An 18,143-nucleotide genomic window follows, 5' to 3' on the forward strand; every position below is an offset into this window, starting at 1 on the left:
TCAGCCTCCTCAATCACCTGAGGTGGTAGACATTCTTAGTGCACCCCTTTGTGGGCTGTGTGCACAGTCTTGCTGTAGTTGAACCTTGATTGTTGTTGGTATCACTGGGAGGAATTGACCTCCAGGCCAATTGGCCATGAGGACCAACTGTGCCTACAATGGAAGAGCTGCTGTTCAGTAGAAACTCTTATGGGGCAGGACTTGCTTCAGTGGGGCTTTGGTGCTCACTGAGTCTGCCCCTGGAGTGTGTCACTTATGGATGTGAAGAGTTGTAGTCTGGAATGGTCTCACTCTGACCACTGGGTACACTGGCTCTTGGTCTCCAGGGAGGTGCAAAGTTAGCCACTGCCTGGGGCCACCCAGCAGGAGCTACAGAGAGATCTGCAGATTTCTCCTCTTTGTATTGGGTTTGGAAGTGTACAGCTGAGGCCCAGCTCTGAAGCAAGGCAGGCTGGTTCTGGTGCTGGCTCTTGGGCCTTTTATTGATAGGTTTGGGGCTTCCTGACCCAGCTGCAGCTTGTTTGACAGAGTTTTAGCCTGAGAAAGGACAGACCATTCATATGCAAAAGCTGCTGCACTCAACTTGGGTGGGGTTGTAAATTGGGTAGCGGGGGATCTGAGGGAATCACCAGGAGGAAGCAAACAGAAATGGCTGCCAGTCAGTCTTACACCTGGGAGGTTCCAGCACAGGAACGATGACCACTGTGAGCACCTCTATCTGGAAGAAAGCCCCCGAGTTCCTGCCCCAATGCCAGACCGTCCAGTTTCTCCCTGTACGTGTCTGGGTCCCCCAGAACCTCGCCTGGCACTGGAGCACAGAGGAAGCGGGAGCTTGTAAGTTCAGTTTGGGGTGCCAGCCTTTTAAGAGGAGCAGCTGGGTCTCTAGTAGCCTGTGTGTTACTCAGATCCAATCCACACTGGTTTTTACAGTCCGTAGTTCTTACTGCCTATAGGGACTTCTTTCCCCAGCTCTGGAACCCTGGCTTGGTGGTCTGGTGGGGCTGGGACCCCTCACTCCTCCGGGAGCCTCCACAGAGGCGAACTCCTTCCCGATTAAAAAAGTGGCACACCCAGGTGCCGGACCAGCCTCTGAGTTTCCGTCCCTTCTACCAGTCTCAGTGTGTTTTCTTCTTTACCTCTCTAGTTGTAGGACTTCCATTCAGCCAGCTTTTCGGCTGTTCTGGATGACAGTTGTTCAGTATTTTAGTTGTTTGATGTGGCTGTGGGATGCAGTAATAATAGGCATTTACCTATGCTGCCATCTTGGTTCTATCGAATGGCTTTTATTTTTAACTCAAATGTTGGTGAAACACTGGGTTTTGATCAAAGAGGTGCTTTAAGAAAATTAAACAAGCTCAAGGTCCAATTTTTATCCCACCAATTCCTACCTACTTTCAACTATTCTAAATATAAAATAAATATAAATGGTTGTCTATATTTTTCTATTTTTATATAGCATTCAAACAAGGGTAAACACAGTAATATACAATTGATTCAATTTTCCTCTTAATTGTTTATCTTCAGCCTTGCTTCTTCTTCAGATTATACAATGCTCACAGGCAGAAATGTCTTGTTTTTCTTTTATCTTCCCTTATGCTAGCACAGGTACATTCCTCAAGAAATTACTAAATGAAAGTATTCAACTAACATAAAATATTGTTAGAGTCATATGATCTACTATTACACTGAGAGATTTTATACTGTTAACTGCCACTCCAGGAAATCCAAACAACAAAAACTCCTAACCTGTAAATCTTGCAATCCATACCTCCTCAATCTTTTCACTAATATCTAAGTATGCTAAAATTCACCAATGTTAACTTTTTATAAACAAACTTAGGAGAGTTTGATTAGCCAAGGTGTGAAATGTAGAAAGGAAAATGTTAGGAAGATGATATTCCCTTCCAAAATATCAGAACCAAGGTTTTCCTTCAAAAGCTAAATAAGCAAACCAGTATTCAGCAACACAGGAAGTGAAGTCATAATTATTTAAAAAAGACAAAGTTCTTTAAAAAGTTAAAGAACTAGATTGATCTTCCTCTCTCTTTTTTTGGTTCTTTATTTTTCTATCTCCCTTTTGATCTTTATTAATTTGTGTTACCTAATTTCAAATTGATAGTTTGAAGATTTTTCATAGCTTAAGGGTTTAACCATAGCATAATTTTATAAATAATACAATTATTAACCTAAACCATTTTCACAAATCTTACATAAAATAACTGAAATATGATGATACTCCCAAGCATAGTTTTATCCATGTGATTAATCCCTAGAGTAAAAAGGACATATTAGGGAAGGTAGAACATAAGTAGAATTTTTATTTCTTATTTGCTTCCTTAAGAAACTGAAATAGCCAGGCTGGCATGGCTCAGTGGTTGAGCGTTGGTGGACCCATGGACCAGGAGGTCACGGTTCGATTCCTGGTCAGGGCACATGCCCGGGGCGCGGGGCCAATCTCTAGTGTAGGGCATGCAGGAGACAGCCAATCAATGATTCTTTCTCATCAATGATGTTTCTATCTCTCCTTTCCCCTTCCTCTCTGAAATCAATTAATATATATATATATATATATATATATATATATCAAAAAACTGAAATAATATCTGAAGCTAAACTGGGAAAATTCCTACTATAGTTAATTTGCTATGTTGAAAAATTATCAAGAATGGAAAATTTTTATATTCTACTCGAACATTTATAAAGTGGAACCCCCTTTTCTCTCCTGAATGATAGTCTTTATTACCTTGCTCCAAATATTCAGGCTATCTTAAAACCCATTGCTGCCTACATTTCCTGTTGTCCCATTCAAAACAAACCCCTCAAAAACAAAAATAAAATAAAGAGCTATAGACATCAGTTTTACTATTAACTTTTTAGCGGGCAGCAATGGTAACATCCATATGATAAATGACCAATATCTGGCTTTGACCAACATATACCACCAAAATAAGTAAGGTAAGTTGACCTTTTTAATTTTACTTACCAGAGGCCCAGTGCATGAAATTCGTGCACTTGTAGGGTCCCTAGTGGCTGCCAGCTGCCAGCCTGGTACTTCCTCCCTTCCCCCAGCCAGCCCAGCCCCCTGGTCAAAATCCAGTTCGAGGGGACAATTTGCATACTATGCTTTTATTACATAGGATTTTAAAATTCCAAATTAAAATTGTTTTTAAAAAATCTTTTGGGATGAAATGAATGTTCTAATACTCCCATATACAAACCAGCATTTAAGAACTTCATAGCTCTAATATAGCTACCAGATATATGTTGCAACATCTTCTCATGTTAATTTTTTTCCTTTGTTTAAATAGTTAATAAGATGTACTGATGAAAATACAGATACACTAAATAATTAATTTGATTTTTTTCCTCTTGAACTTATAAAATTTAACTGATGGAAATTTCAGAAATATAAAAATCAGCAGAATTGTATTTTACCCCTTGCCCCTTTTGGAATTATAGGATTGATGAGTAGTAGTAGCATCTTACATTTATAAGAGCTACGTAGTTTACAAATAACTTTTAATTGAAATTTTAACTGAATTAATTACAGCTTCAATATGTGGTTATAAGAAATAATACAGAGAGACCCCTTGTACATGTAATTTGATTTAGACAGAAAATATTAAGAAATACTGAAAACTGGGAAATAACAGTAATATAGTAAATACAAACTCTGATATCTTTGTGAGCTGTGATCGTATGTATTTTATTTCTTACAAATGTTACTTTCAATGTGAAAAGTGTGTTATTAAGCTCATGGTAGAATTATAAATTTATAAAATATATGAGTAAGTTCATCAGAACAATGAGATACTGGCCAGAAGCTCTTCAACTTAAAAATAGACACTTTACAAATATATTCACATTCTGAAATTGCTCTGATAGCACCATCTGTTTATAAAACTTTGTTCTTACTACTCAACAAGTAATAATCAACAACATTTTAAAAGATTTTAGTCTATTCAAGTTGTTCTTTCAATAGGAGACCAAAAAGAGATGGTTTTAAAGAATTGTTTCTTCTAGTACTGATTATTGAGATATAAGCTATCTCGAGCCCTAGCTGGTTTGGATTAGTGGATAGAGCGTTGGGGACTGAAGGGTCCTGGGCTTAATTCCGGTCAAGGGCACATGCCGGGGTTGCAGGCTCAATCTCCAGTAGGGGGTGTTCAGGAGAGAGCCAATCAATGATTCTCTTTCATCACTGATGTTTCTCTCTCTCTCCCTCTCCCTTTATCTCTGAAATCAATAACAATATATTTTAAAAAAATCTATCTCGATATGATGAATTGTAAGTTAATTCAACATTTCAGGGAAGTAGAGTATGACAGAAAATTGATTTGAAACTTGAAACATGTTTTCCTAAAGACACAATGATTATGTTCCTTAATTACTAGTCCCTGAAAGCATATTAATTTCGTAAATTGCTAAAATATGATCCAGATATTATTTCTATAATTCTAATAATAAATTATAGAACATTTCCTCATCTATGTATCATTTAACACTTGGCCTTCCTTCCTTCCTCCCTCCCTTCCTTCCTTCCTTCCTTCCTTCCTTCCTTCCTTCCTTCCTTCCTTCCTTCCTTCCCTTCCTCCCTCCCTCCCTCCCTCCCTCTGTCCCTCCCTCCCTTTTTTGTTTAAATAAGGCTTATTTTCTTCTTTTTTAAAAATATATTTTATTGATTTTTTACAGAGAGGCAGGGAGTGGGATAGAGAGCTAGAAACATCGATCAGCTGCCTCCTGCATACCCCCTACCGGGGATGTGCCGGCAACCAAGGTACATGCCCCTGACCGGAATCGAACCCGGGACTCTTCAGTCCACAGGCCAACACTCTAGCCACTGAGCCAAACTGGTCAAGGCTCTTCCTTTTTTTAAAAAAATATTATTTTTGACTTTAGAGAGGAAGGAAGAGGGAGAGAGATAGAAGCATCAATGATGAGAAAGAATCTTTGATTGGCTGCTCCTTCATGCCCCCAACTGGGGATTGAGGCCACAACCTGGGTATGTGCCCAGACCAGGAATCAAACTGTGACCTCCTGGTTCATGGGTCGACTGATGCTCAACCACTGAGGCACACTGGCTGGGCAACATTTGGTATTTCTGATCTAGCACTTCTTATATAGTGTTCAGGTTAGTGATCCATTAAACAATACCCTTAATGGTGGAAATTTAAGTAGCTTCTTTGGAGTTCTGTTTTTAAAAATTAACAAAAAATTTATGTACAATCTTTGATTCTTTTTTTTTAAAAATATATTTTATTGATTTTTTTACAGAGAGGAAGGGAGAGAGATAGTTAGAAACATCGATGAGAGAGAAACATCGATCAGCTGCCTCCTACACATCTCCTACTGGGGATGTGCCTGCAACCCAGGTACATGCCCTTGACCGGAATCGAACCTGGGACCTTTCAATCCGCAGGTCGATGCTCTATCCACTGAGCCAAACCGGTTTCGGCCAATCTTTGATTCTTCAGAGTCTGGTTAATCATAGGTTGTGGTAATCTTACTTCTGATTAAGGTTTCACAAAAGAAGATATTGACAGAAATAGTTAAAAATACACTTATTAAATACCTAGAATAAATTTTTAAAAATAGTATTTCATATTTTTAAGATTTTAAAAATAAATCTCATCTGAAAGAACTCATGTATTAAAATGAAAATACAATCTCAAATTTTTCAAATAAATTAACTTCATTATGTTAGCCAATGAAGTTCTATTAATTAAAAGGCAATTTCAAAATCATTTAAAAGATAACTAGTATTTTGAATTAAAAACAGATACTTACCAAGTGGAGCTTTGAGAAAACGCCGCTCAATGCCTTGCTCTATTTGAAAGAGTGCCATTGCCAGATAATGAACCACGCTGCTCACTGACTGCGGTGTACTTGCATTTGTTGAGACGGTACTTGGAGTTTCTGTTTTTATGCCCAAAAGTCTACAATTAAAACAATGAAGAGTTTATGATACTTAAAAACACTATTAACAAAAACAAAAACAAAACACTATTAGGTGAGACTTGGGTATTCTCATTCATCCAAATGCTTGCTTATACCTGTGTAAGAAATAGTTTTGCCCTAGCCAGTTGGGCTCAGTGGATAGTGTTGGCCTGCGGACTGAAGGGTTCCAGGTTCAATTGTGGCCAAGGGCACATGCCTGGGTTGCAGGCTTGATCCCCAGTAGGGGGGTGTGTGCAGGAGGCAGCAGATCAATGATTCTCTCATCATTGATGTCTCTATCTCTCCCTCTTCCTTTCTCTCTGAAATCATTAAATAAATGTATTAAAAAAAAAAGTTTCCTCAATCTCAAGGAGCTCTAATAAAATAGTAGGAAAGGGAGACATATACATGAATCAAGAGCTAAAAGATATATCGTTATTGAAGGGGTTAGAGGGCAAATATTAGGAGGAGGGGAGGTGATGAGACAAGGCAAAGGGAAAAGGCTTTAGAGAGGTGACATTGTGTTGACCCTTAAAGGATAAGTATCCCAGGCAGCTTATCTCTATTTCTCTTGCTTCGTCTTTTACTGGGTAGGACTATATAGTTGTCTCCTAACTACTTAAGATTAGCCTCCAATCTTACTCCCTTTGCAATAAATCTCCACACTGCAGCTAAAATGGTGATTTTTAAAAAAATTTTTTTAAAAATATATTTTTATTGATTTTTTACAGAAAGGAAGGGAGAGGGAGACAGAGTTAGAAACATCAATGGGAGAGAAACATCAATCAGCTGCCTCCTGCACACCCCCTAATGGGGATGTGCCTGCAACCAAGGTACATACCCTTGAACCGAATTGAACCTGGGACCCTTGAGTCCACAGGCCGACGCTCTATCCACTAAGCCAAACCGGTCAGGGCTAAAATGGTCATTTAAAAGGACAAACCCATACACGCGAAGTCTTTGGTTTACTGTCTTCACTCCCAGAATCACATCTTCCCCATATTTAGGTCTGAGGTTTGGATTTACTTCTTCTAGCATTTTCTTTGCTGCTTTCCATGTTTTACCAAGACAAAGAGCCCGCCTATGAACTATATTTGCACTGGGTATTTACTTCACCCTGTTCCAGAATTACTAGCTTAATGCCTTTCTACTATTTCCTTCTACACAATAAACTCCTTAAAGCAGGGACCAAAACCAAGATGGCGGCATAGGCAAACACTGGAAATTGCTGCCTCCCACAATAAATTCAAAAATACAACTAAAAGACAAAACGGACATCATCCAGAACCACAGGAAGGCTGGCTGAGGGGAAATTCTACAACTAGAAGGAAAGAGAAAAGCACACTGAGACTCAGAGGAGGTGTGGAAGTGCAGAGGTACGGAGGTGCATGTGGCAAGGGCTGGCAACTGAGGACACGGCTGTCTTTTTGAATCGGGAGGGAGTCACAAGCCCCCGACTGCTCTGAACTCCAGTTCCGAGTGAGTCTCTGGGGACCTAGACTCATACGGGGAGAAACTGGACTGTCCAGCAGTGGGCAGAACTTGGAACTCGAGGGCGGCTTTCTCTCAAAGGTGCTTGCCGCGATTACTGGGACACTGAGATGCGGGGCCCCTTAGGACAGGGCTGAAGATCAGCCATAGCTGCTTGCTCTGCCCTGTTGATTCCCTGAGACCCCGCCCCACCCAAGCTGCAGCAGAGGCTTTTGCATATGAATGCCCTGGCCCTTTGCAATCTGAAAATTACCTAATAAACTGCAGCTGGGTCAGAAAGACTCAGAACTTCCAAGAGAAGGCCCAAGGCCCCACAGCAGCTTGCATTGCTTCACAGCTGGGCCTCATTTGGGCACCTCCAAACCCCAAACAAGGAAGGGGAATCTGCAAATCTCCCCGTAGCTCCTGCTGGGTAGCCTCAGGCAGAGGCTAAATTAGCACCTCCTTAGATCCAAGAGCCAGTGTACCCAGTGGTCAGAGTGGGACCATCCAATTACAACTCCTCAGATCCATAAGGGACACACTCAGGGGACAGACTCAGTGAGCACCAAAGCCCCACTGAAGCAAGTCTTGCCCCATAAGGGTGTCTTCAGCACAGAGGTTCTCCCACCATAGACACAGCTTATTCTCACAGCCAATTGGCCTGGAGGTCAAATCCTCCCAGTGTTACCTACAACAGTCAAGGCTTAACTACAACAAGACTGGCACAAAGCCCACAAAGGGGTGCACCAAGAGTGTCCACCTCAGGTAATTGGGGAGGCTGAGCCACTGGGCCCTATAGGACACCTAGCACACAAAGCCACTCTACCAAAACAGGGAAGCATAAAAAATGCGGAGACAATGAAACAGGTCACAAATGACAGAAATGGAGGAAAGCAAACGACTAGATATAGAGTTCAAAACCACACTTTTAAGGTTTTTTAAGAACTTTCTAGAAACCGCCAATAAATTTAGTAAGACCTTCAAAAAGACTGGTGAGACCGCCGATAAATGTAGTGAGACCCTCAAGAAATCTAGTGAGACCCTCAAGGTTATGAAAAAGGACCAACTAGAAATTAAGCATACACTGACTGAAATAAAGGATATTATGCAGAGTTCCAACAGCAGACAAGAGGATCGCAAGAACCAAGTCAAAGATTTGAAATACGAAGAAGCAAAAAACACCCAACTGAAAAAGCAAAATGAAAAAAGAATCCAAAAATACGAAGATAGTGTAAGGAGCCTCTGGGGTAGCTTCAAGCGTACCAACATCCGAATTATGGGGGTGCCAGAAGAAGAGAGAGAGCAAGATATTGAAAACCTCTTTGAAGAAATAATGACAGAAAACTTCCCCTACCTGGTGAAAGAAACAGACTTACAAGTCCAGGAAGCGCAGAGAACCCCAAACAAAAGGAATCCAAAGAGGACCACACCAAGACACATCATAATTAAAATGCCAAGAGCAAAAGACAAAGAGAGAATCTTAAAAGCAGCAAGAGAAAGAAACTAAGTTACCTATAAGGGAGTACCCATACGACTGTCAGCTGATTTCTCAACAGAAACTTTGCAGGCCAGAAGGGAGTGGCAAGAAATATTCAAAGTGATGAATAGCAAGAACCTACAACCTAGAATACTTTATCCCCAAAGCTATCATTCAGAATTGAAGGTCAGATAAAGAGCTTCACAGATAAGAAAAAGCTAAAGGAGTTCATCACCACCAAACCAGTATTATATGAAATTCTGAAAGGTATCCTTTAAGAAGAGGAAGAAGAAGAAAAAGGTAAACATACAAATTATGAACAACAAATACACATCTATCAACAAGTGAATCTAAAAATCAAGTGAATAAATAATCTGATGAACAGAATGAACTGTTGATTATAATAGAATCAGGGGCATAGAAAGGGAGTGGACTGTCCATTCTCGAGGGGGGGGATGGGGTGTGGGGGGCGTGGGAAGAGACTGAACAAAAATCGTACACCTATGGATGAGGACAGTGGGGGGGGGGGCGCAGTAAGGGCAGATGGTGGGGTGGGAACTGGGTGGAGGGGAGTTATGGGGGGAAAAAAGAGAAACAAGTGTAATAATCTGAACAATAAAGATTTAATTAAAAAAAAGAAAAGAAACATAAGGACCTATTTAACAATGCACACCAAGTTATATATCTTCAGCCTCAACTAGGAATGTATCATTGCATTTTTTAGCTTCTTTATGAAGTAGCAACGAAAATAATTTTATGGTTGGGTCACAACATGAGGAACTTTATTTAAAGGGCCAGAAGGTTGAGAACCACTGCCTTAAAGGAAGATACTATAGAAAATAACTCCAAAAAAAGTAAAAGTATCTATCTATTGATATAGAGGTACAGGTTCTGATTATTAGTTCGAATGATATTTAAGTCTACCACAATTTATTATATTTTCCTACAGAAAAAGAAATAGAAGTGTAGAATTACTTTCTGAAATTAATAAAAACATTTTTAGACTTTTAAAAACTTGGATAAATTATCTTTTTAAAAAAATAAACTTTAATGTGGGTATTTCCAGGGACCTTTTATTTTATTTACTTATTTAAAAATATATATTTGTATTGATTTTAGAGAGGAAGGAAGAGGGAGAGAGAGAAAAATCAATGATGAGAGAGAATCATTGACTGGCTGCCTCCTACACGCCCCCTTCTGGGGATCGAACTCTGCAACCCAGGTATGTGCCCTGACCAGGAATTGAACCTGGTTCATAGGTTGACACTCAACCACTGAGCCACTCTGGCTGAACTAAGGTTGTCTTTTGGTTGCATCAGTACAAAGTAGAATAACAAGTGCCTGTGGTTTAAGCAAAATCATTTCAGTGGTTGTAAGTATTAAAGTCCTCATAAAAAGGTTTTAAAACAATTTTTTTGAAGAAAAAGAAACATTTACATTAGAAAAAACATGAGTGGCAAGGAAAAGTGATGGTTACTTTAAAAAATTCTTTTTGTACCTGTCTTTTACTATGACCTTTGCTTGCTCATCAATTTCCATGTCTTCAACATTTTCATTCACAGTTTTAATTATCCCATTTTCCTTGTTTTCTTCAATTAACAGCTCATACCGTCCATTTTCTAATGCTGATCTCCAGATGTGTCGATCTGTAACCTGTAACAAAACTCAAATTACTACTCCTGAAAACTGGCATATGTTGTTCCTAAGGAGTATGAGTTTTAATGTACATATGAAAAACTCATGAATGTTCTAGAACATATTGTGAATCAAAAAGGGATAATAAAAATAAGATTACTAAGTGGTCAAAATGAAATTCATATCATTCACAGATGGAAGCTTTAGTACCTCACTCTCTATATAGAAAAATCATAAACAATTCTAAGATTGGTCACCTGATAGTAGCAAAAAAGTGACAGATGATAGCAAAGCAATGAATAGAACACACATATCAAACATGAATTACTTACAGATTTTAAAAAGGTAACAAAGAAACCAATAAACAAACCAGACTCAGCAGAGCAGGCAGGAGCTGGTCAAGGAAGAAGAAAATATCCTTACACATTTCAACATCTTGGATGAATATACCATATTACAGATATTTAAAAAATACTAAAAATTAATGTTAAAAAGGTCAGTTATGGTCACTAAGTTCGGTTTAATAAAGCTGATAGTCATATAGCATAATTAAGAAAGATTTATAGCCACACATAAACATTTTGATACAGGGGAATAATAGGCTGTTTTTATAAAAAATGTATCACTCTGGTATTCAAAACACACATGGGTTGCCTATAGCAAAGAAATAAACAAGTATGACCAAAATTCTGGTAATTTGATAAACTAAAAATGGGAATAGGTACAAACCTTTATTGCTCCTAATGTTCCTTGGTAGATTCTGTCTTCAATATCCAAAAGAAAATCTCTCAGCCTCAATTCAAGCTGCCTCTCTGCAGACATCTGAGATGGATCATATGCATTGGAAGCTCTTCCCCGAGTACATGTAGGTTTGCTATCAATTTGAGGTTTGTCTGAAATAGTTATCCAATACTTTATTATGATTTCCTTATTTAAAAATATAATCACCCCATGTAACTGTTATGATCATGAGATAATGGATATCAAAACCCTTAGTACATCCTCAAGTGCAATAAAAAAAAGGAGAGGGGGAGAAAATGTTTGCACATTGTATACCTGAAAAGGGACTTGAATATAGGATATACATAAAAAACTCATAATAAAAAGGCAATCCAATTAAAAATGGTAAAATGATCTGAATAGACTTTTCTTTAAGGAAGATATATAAATGGCCAATAAGACCATGATATAATGTTCTACATCATTACTCATTCAGGAAATGAATGTCGAAAATGAAATGAAGTATCACTTCACACCTCTAGAATGGCTAGAATAAAAAAGTCAGATAATAACAAGTATTGGCAAAGATGTGGAGAAATGTTAACCACCACACTCTGTTGGCAGAAATATAAAATGGTGTAGCCACTTTGGGAAACAGTCTGGTACTTCCTCAAATGATTAAACAGAATTACCATATGGCCCAGTAATTTCACTCTTAGATATATACCCAAGAGAAATGAAAACATATGTCAACACAAAAAGTTGTATGCAAATGTTTATAGTAGCATTATTTAAAATAGCCAAAAGATGGAAATAGAAATGTCCATCAACTAACATATGGATAAAAAAAAAAAGTGGTATACAATGGAACATTATTTGGCCATAAAAAGGAGTAAGATACTGATACATGCTACTACTTAGATGAATCTTGAAAACATTATGCTAAGTGAAAGAAGTAAGCCACAAAAGACCATATGTGACATAATGCCATTCATATAAAATGTTCAAACAGGGATATTTATAGAGACAGAAAATAAATTTGTGGTTGCTTAGGTCTATTGGGTGGGGGTAGTAGCTAAAGTGTATGGCGTTTCTTTATAAGGTGATGAAATGTTCTAAAATTAACCATGTGATGATGGTTGCGCATATTGGTGAATATACTATACAACCACTGAACTGAATATTTTTAATGAGTGAATTGTATGGTGTATGAATTAAATTTAATAAAGCTGTTAAAAAAAGAATCGTGAGTTACAGTTTTTAATCCTGAAGAGAACTAAAGTAGTGATGGTCACTCTGGATGGTTTTGCTCAGTGGTTAGAGTGTTGGCCTGTGGACCAAAGAGTCAAGGGTTCGATTCCCAGTCAAGGGCACATATTTCGGTTTTGGGTTTACTCCCCATCCCTGGTCTTGGTGTATGCAGGAGGCAACCAATCAATGTGTCTCTCATGTCTATGTTTCTCTCTCTCTCCCTCCCCCACTTGTACTCCCTTCCACTCTGAAAATCAATGGAAAAAATATTCTCGGGTGAGGATTAAAAAAATAAAAATAAAGTAGTGATGGTAATATGCCCCCAAATTTAAGAGTACACTACCTAGAGAATCTCATTTAGAAATATAAAAAATTATACCTAGCCCTGGCCAGGTGGCTCAGTTGACTGGAGCATATTGCAGGTTTGATTCTCCGTCAGGGCACATACCTAGGTTTCAGGTTCGATCCCCAGTTGGGGCACATACAGGAGGTGGCCAATCAATGTTTTTCTCTCACATCAATGTCTCTGTCTCTGTCTCTCTCTCTCTCTGACTGTCAAATCAATAAAAACCTATCTTTGGGTGAGGATTAAAAAAACAAAACAAAAACAAAAACTTATATCTAAAAATGTTTTACTGCTTTTACAAGTGAAACCCAGTGGAATATCGAGAACCTTGTTTCCCTAACTTGCAAACACTCAAACATAGCATGGTCCAAATGAAAGATAAGGTGTGTTAATATAGCTCTAACAATTTGAAAAATGTTTAATCCTGAACCAGAGTTTTATGGGGAAAGAAAAATAAAGACAATAGTTTTTACTAAAAATTTACCTGAAAAATGGAATTTCTCTTCAGAAAAACGGGCTAGCTGTGCACATATTCTGCTTTTCTCTTGTAACAAAGTTTCTTTTAAGGCACTTTCTCTATGTCCTCTAGAATTAAGAGCTTCAATAAGCTGTTCTAGCTGTTCACAAGAACTGTAAAAGCACCACCGATTTGGTTTATGCACTGGTTTTGGCAGTTGCACAGAATCATCACATGGATCTTGGTCAATGTTGGAGGTAGATTCAGACATCAAAGACTCTCCAGTTTTAGTGGATACCTGAGCATTTTGAAACTGTACATTATTCTGAAATGATGGTCTAGGCAACAGCATGTCTTCAGTGAGACCAGAATAATCCTCTTCAATAAACAATCCAGGAATAGAAGGGAAAATCCAATATCGCCTATACATTCGGTCACGTCCCAAGGGAAAGATATTAGTGCATGCTATGGCACTTTGGATTTTTTCTAAGAGCTCTTTCTCTTTTCGTAGGTGTTCCTGTTTTAAAGCTTCTTCCTCATCAGCAGTAAGAGGCTCTCTTGTTAAACAGCTGATCTCTTCTTGTCTTGTAAATTCTTTAAATCCATTTTGTCCCCTTTTCCCTAGAGTTGAAGTAACATTTGATCACCATCATATTTTAAACTTTCATTAGAAAAATAAGATCTAAGGCTACCCCAAATTACTATATGCTATGGACTGAAATATGTGCCCCAAAATCCATAGGTTGCAATCCTAAATCCCTATGCTACTGCTTCTGGAGACAGATCCTTTAAGAAAGTAATTAAGATGAAATGAGATCCTAAGGGTCGGAGCCTTATAGGAAGAGGAAGAGAGACCAGAGCATTCTTGCTCTTCACTGTGAGTATGGAGGAAAGGTTGTGTGAGGACACAGTAAGAAAGTGCTATCCTATAAGCTGGGGAGAGAAGCCTCACCAGAAATCAACCCTGCTTGCACTTTGATTTTGTACTTCCAGCCTCCAGGACTGTGAGAAAATAAATTCCTGTTGTTTAAGCCACCTGGTCTGTGGTATTTTGTTATGACAGCACTAATAGACTAATACACTATGTTGGTAAGAAATTGGTACAGTTAAATATAAAAAGACACACAAATATCTGTGATATCTGTAACTGGAAAGTCTGGCAGAATCTGTTATTCTGCGATATATTCAGTCCTTCCTCTAAGGCAGGAGTAAGCAAACTACTTTTAAAAAGGGCGAGCTAGTAAATATTTTAAGCTTTATGGGTCATACTGTTTCTATCACAAGCTACTCAACTCTGCCATTGCAGCATGAAAGCAACCACAGTCATTATGTAAATGAATGAGCATGGCTGTGTTCAATAAAACTTTATTTATGATCACTGAAATCTGAATTTCATATAAACTTCACATTTAAAAAATGTTCTTTTTTTAAATACAGAGGGCAGGGCAGATTTGGCCAATGGGCTGTAATTTACTAACCACTGTTTTCAAGTAAGGGAACCCTTAACTTTTAGTTGGGTACCCAGAAAGCCAAACGAAGGACAACATTTCCCAGACCCCCTTTCTCCAGTAGGCATGACTACATGAGAAACTTCTGGTGAAATAAATGCGGAACAGAAGCATTACATGTAACTTCAGAGCCGTGCTTCTCTTTCTTCTTTCTCTCTTCCAACTAGCCAAAATGGAGACATGATGATAAATGCTTTTTGAACATGAGGATAGAAGCACCAACAAGATAGAAAGAGCCTGAATTCCTGGTAACCTGCCTGGCATTAACAATGTTTTGAAGAACTGAACTTATCTTCTATTCCAGTCACTGTCAAATTGCTTAAATGGTTGGGGAGTGTGTTTTTTTCTACTTTTTTTCCCCTTGAATGAGTTTGTATAAAGTTGGAATCATTTGCTTTAAAACTGGCAGAATTCACCTATAAAATTGTCCAGGACTGATGTTTTCTTTGTTGGTAGACTTTTAATACTTATTCTAAATCTTTAATGGTTTAGAACCATTCACATAATCCATTAATACATTTTTGCAATTTACATTATTCTATTTATTGCCATAAAATTGGACACAGAAAATCAATTTCAAAAAAGGTTTGTCTAGCCCTGCTGGCATGGCTCAGTGGTTGAGCATCACACCTATGAACCAGGGGGTCACTGGTTCGATTCCCAGTTAGGGCACATGCCTAGGTTGTGGGCTTAATCCCCAGTGTGGGGTGTGCGGGAGGCAGCCCCTCAATGATTCTCTCTCATCACTGATGTTTCTATCTCTCTCTTCCTCTCCCTTCCTCTCTGAAATAAATAAAAATATATAAAAAAAGGTTTGTCTAGTTTGTGTCTTTTTCAAAGAACAAACTTTTGGCTTTGTTGTTCTTTTCTACTGTAGTCTTATTTTCTATTAATTTCTACTCATATCTGTTGTTTACTTGTATTTGGGGGTATTATTCTGTTTTCTACTTCTAACTTCTTAAATAAATGAATGCCTACCTCAATTTGCCTTTTTTTGATTCCTAATATGCATTAAAGCTATAAATGTTCCTCAAAGTAGAGGGACTACATCAAACAAATGTTAACATGCAGTATTGATTAGTTTAAAATATTTTCTAGTTTCCATTATGGTTTCTCCTTTGGTACATTGCTTAGAAATATGTTTTAAAATGCTCATCATATGAGGTTTTTGTTTTGAATTTCTAAATCAATTGGACTGCAATCAGAAAGTATAATCTCCACGATACAGGAAATTTTCTGTAATAATAACCGTTTAGAAAATAATGTAGAAAAAAATAGCATTCGAATTATAGGCACAGAATAAACTTAAGGATTAAGTTGTGAAATGAAGATGATTAAAGACCCTCAGAAGTAATTTCTATCAATAACTTTCAAAAAATGTATTTCCTTTGATCCAGGAATTTATGAAATTATGTTAAGGCAGCAGAGATTTCCATTCTCAGAAATATGACACCAATGACAAGCATTATTGATCTCTGTATCTCTAGTACCTAAGAGGCATTCAATGAATGTTGAATGGGTACATAACTCAACAAAACTCATTGACTAACCAAAAGTAGATGTTAAGAGAAACTGACCTATTAAAGAGATAGGTATATTGTCTTTTTCCCCTAAAGAATAAATGACATATAAATAAAGATCTAATCATAAATATACTAATGTAACTTCATAACCATTTTTATAACAAAATGGTTACAGCTATGAGTTGGGCACTTAAAAAACAAACACACCTTGGAATCACAAATGGAAGTAATCTAATACATATGTCAGAACAGCTGACTTAATAAAGCGCCTTATCAATTAAAAACAAGTAAGCATGTCCCTAAGAAATTTCTGTATTACCCCTTCTACTTCTTTTATGTGATCCTGGGTCATCTTCATCTTCGGTGACTGTATCTTGATCTAGTTCCTTTTGCTCGATTTCTTTGCTGTCAGTGCTAGTATCAAAATCTTCTCTTTCTTCCTCCCTTCAGGATAAAAACAAAGTTTATATTCATTAGTGATTATATAATTCCATTCATAAAATACTTATTGCCTGCCTACAAAGTGTGCTTATGAAGTAGTAGACAAGATGACAGAGTTTATAGACTTGTAGAGAAAACATAAACCATTGTTAAAATATGTAATAAGTGCTAAAAAAGGAGAGGTTCAAGGTGCTGTGGAAGCATTTAAAGGAGAACCAAATCTAGTCTCAGGGATCAAGAAAGACTTGAAGAAGTGACATTTAAACGGAGAGACTAAAACAAACAAAACAAAACAAAAAAACCCGGAAAGACTACAGAGACTGAGGAGGAGTGAGGTGGCAGGAAAAAAATCTCCATTTCTAGTAGAGGTGATAGTATGTGCAAAGGCTGAAGGGACAGGAAAGAGCATGTAATTTTAAGAATGTAAAACAACAAAAAGAAATAAAAGAATGTAAAACAAAAAGAAGTAATCCAAGATATGGGTAAGAAAAAGGCAGGGTTAGATCATACTAGGTCTTGTAGGCATTATTCAAAAATCAATGGTAAAAAACGAGAGAGGAAAAAGCAATGGTGAAAAGGTAGAAGAGTTTAGTAAAGGGAAATGATAGAATAGAAAGCACTTTGGTTGCTCCGTGGAAAATTATCTGGCAGAATAGATGAGGGGAGACCAGTAAAGTGGCCACTATAATAATCTAGGAAGTTGGCTGGGAGGTGATGGTGGCTCAGAGTAGAAAGTAGATAGACAAATAGTGGAGGAGGAAGGTAGACAAATTTCAGATATAAGTAGGCAGAATGAACACTATATGGATGTTTTATCTAATCCATTCTATTGTTCAAATTAAAACTAAAATTGTATGAACTTTGAAATAAATTCCATTTATGTTCTATATGCAAAGCGAGGCTTGTAAACTCAAATGTATTCAGAAGCGAGAGAGATAATGTATGAGTGAGGCTAAATGAGTATAAAAAATGAAGTTGTGGTGTCTTATAACATGTTTATTTTCTTGAAAGACAAAAACCCATGATCATATCAATAGACGGGGAAAAAGCATTCAACAAAATCCAATACCCATTTTTGATAAAAACTCTCAACAAAGTGGGAATAGAGGGAGCATATCTCAACATGATAAAGGCCATATATGACAAGCCTACAGTGAACATTATACTCAATGGGCAAAAACTAAAACCATTTCCCCTAAGAACAAGAACAAGCAGGGATGTCTGCTTTCACCACTCTTATTCAACAGAGCACTGAAGTCCTAGCCACAGCGATCAGACAAGAAGAAATAAAAAGCATCTACAATGGAAAGGAGGTTACAAGTAAAACTGTCATTAATCACAGATGACATGATATTGTACACAAAAAACCCTACAG

The 18,143-nt window shown here is 37.7% G+C and overlaps 1 protein-coding gene across 2 annotated transcripts in view; it reads right to left on the minus strand.

Moving 5' to 3' along the window:
• Positions 1–18,143, minus strand: part of BAZ1A (bromodomain adjacent to zinc finger domain 1A) — a 101,299-nt gene that overhangs the window by 13,775 nt on the left and 69,381 nt on the right. For both annotated transcript variants that reach the window (XM_081090046.1, XM_081090045.1), the window contains 5 exons: positions 16,647–16,771; positions 13,324–13,917; positions 11,252–11,415; positions 10,386–10,540; positions 5,788–5,936 (listed from right to left, as the gene is read on the minus strand). In XM_081090046.1, the coding sequence (XP_080946172.1) occupies positions 5,788–5,936; positions 10,386–10,540; positions 11,252–11,415; positions 13,324–13,917; positions 16,647–16,771 (1,187 nt within the window). The remainder of the gene's footprint in view (positions 1–5,787; positions 5,937–10,385; positions 10,541–11,251; positions 11,416–13,323; positions 13,918–16,646; positions 16,772–18,143) is intronic.

Source organism: Myotis nattereri, assembly GCF_964212035.1.
Source record: "Myotis nattereri genome assembly, chromosome: 1".
Classification (NCBI taxonomy): Eukaryota; Metazoa; Chordata; class Mammalia; order Chiroptera; family Vespertilionidae; genus Myotis; species Myotis nattereri.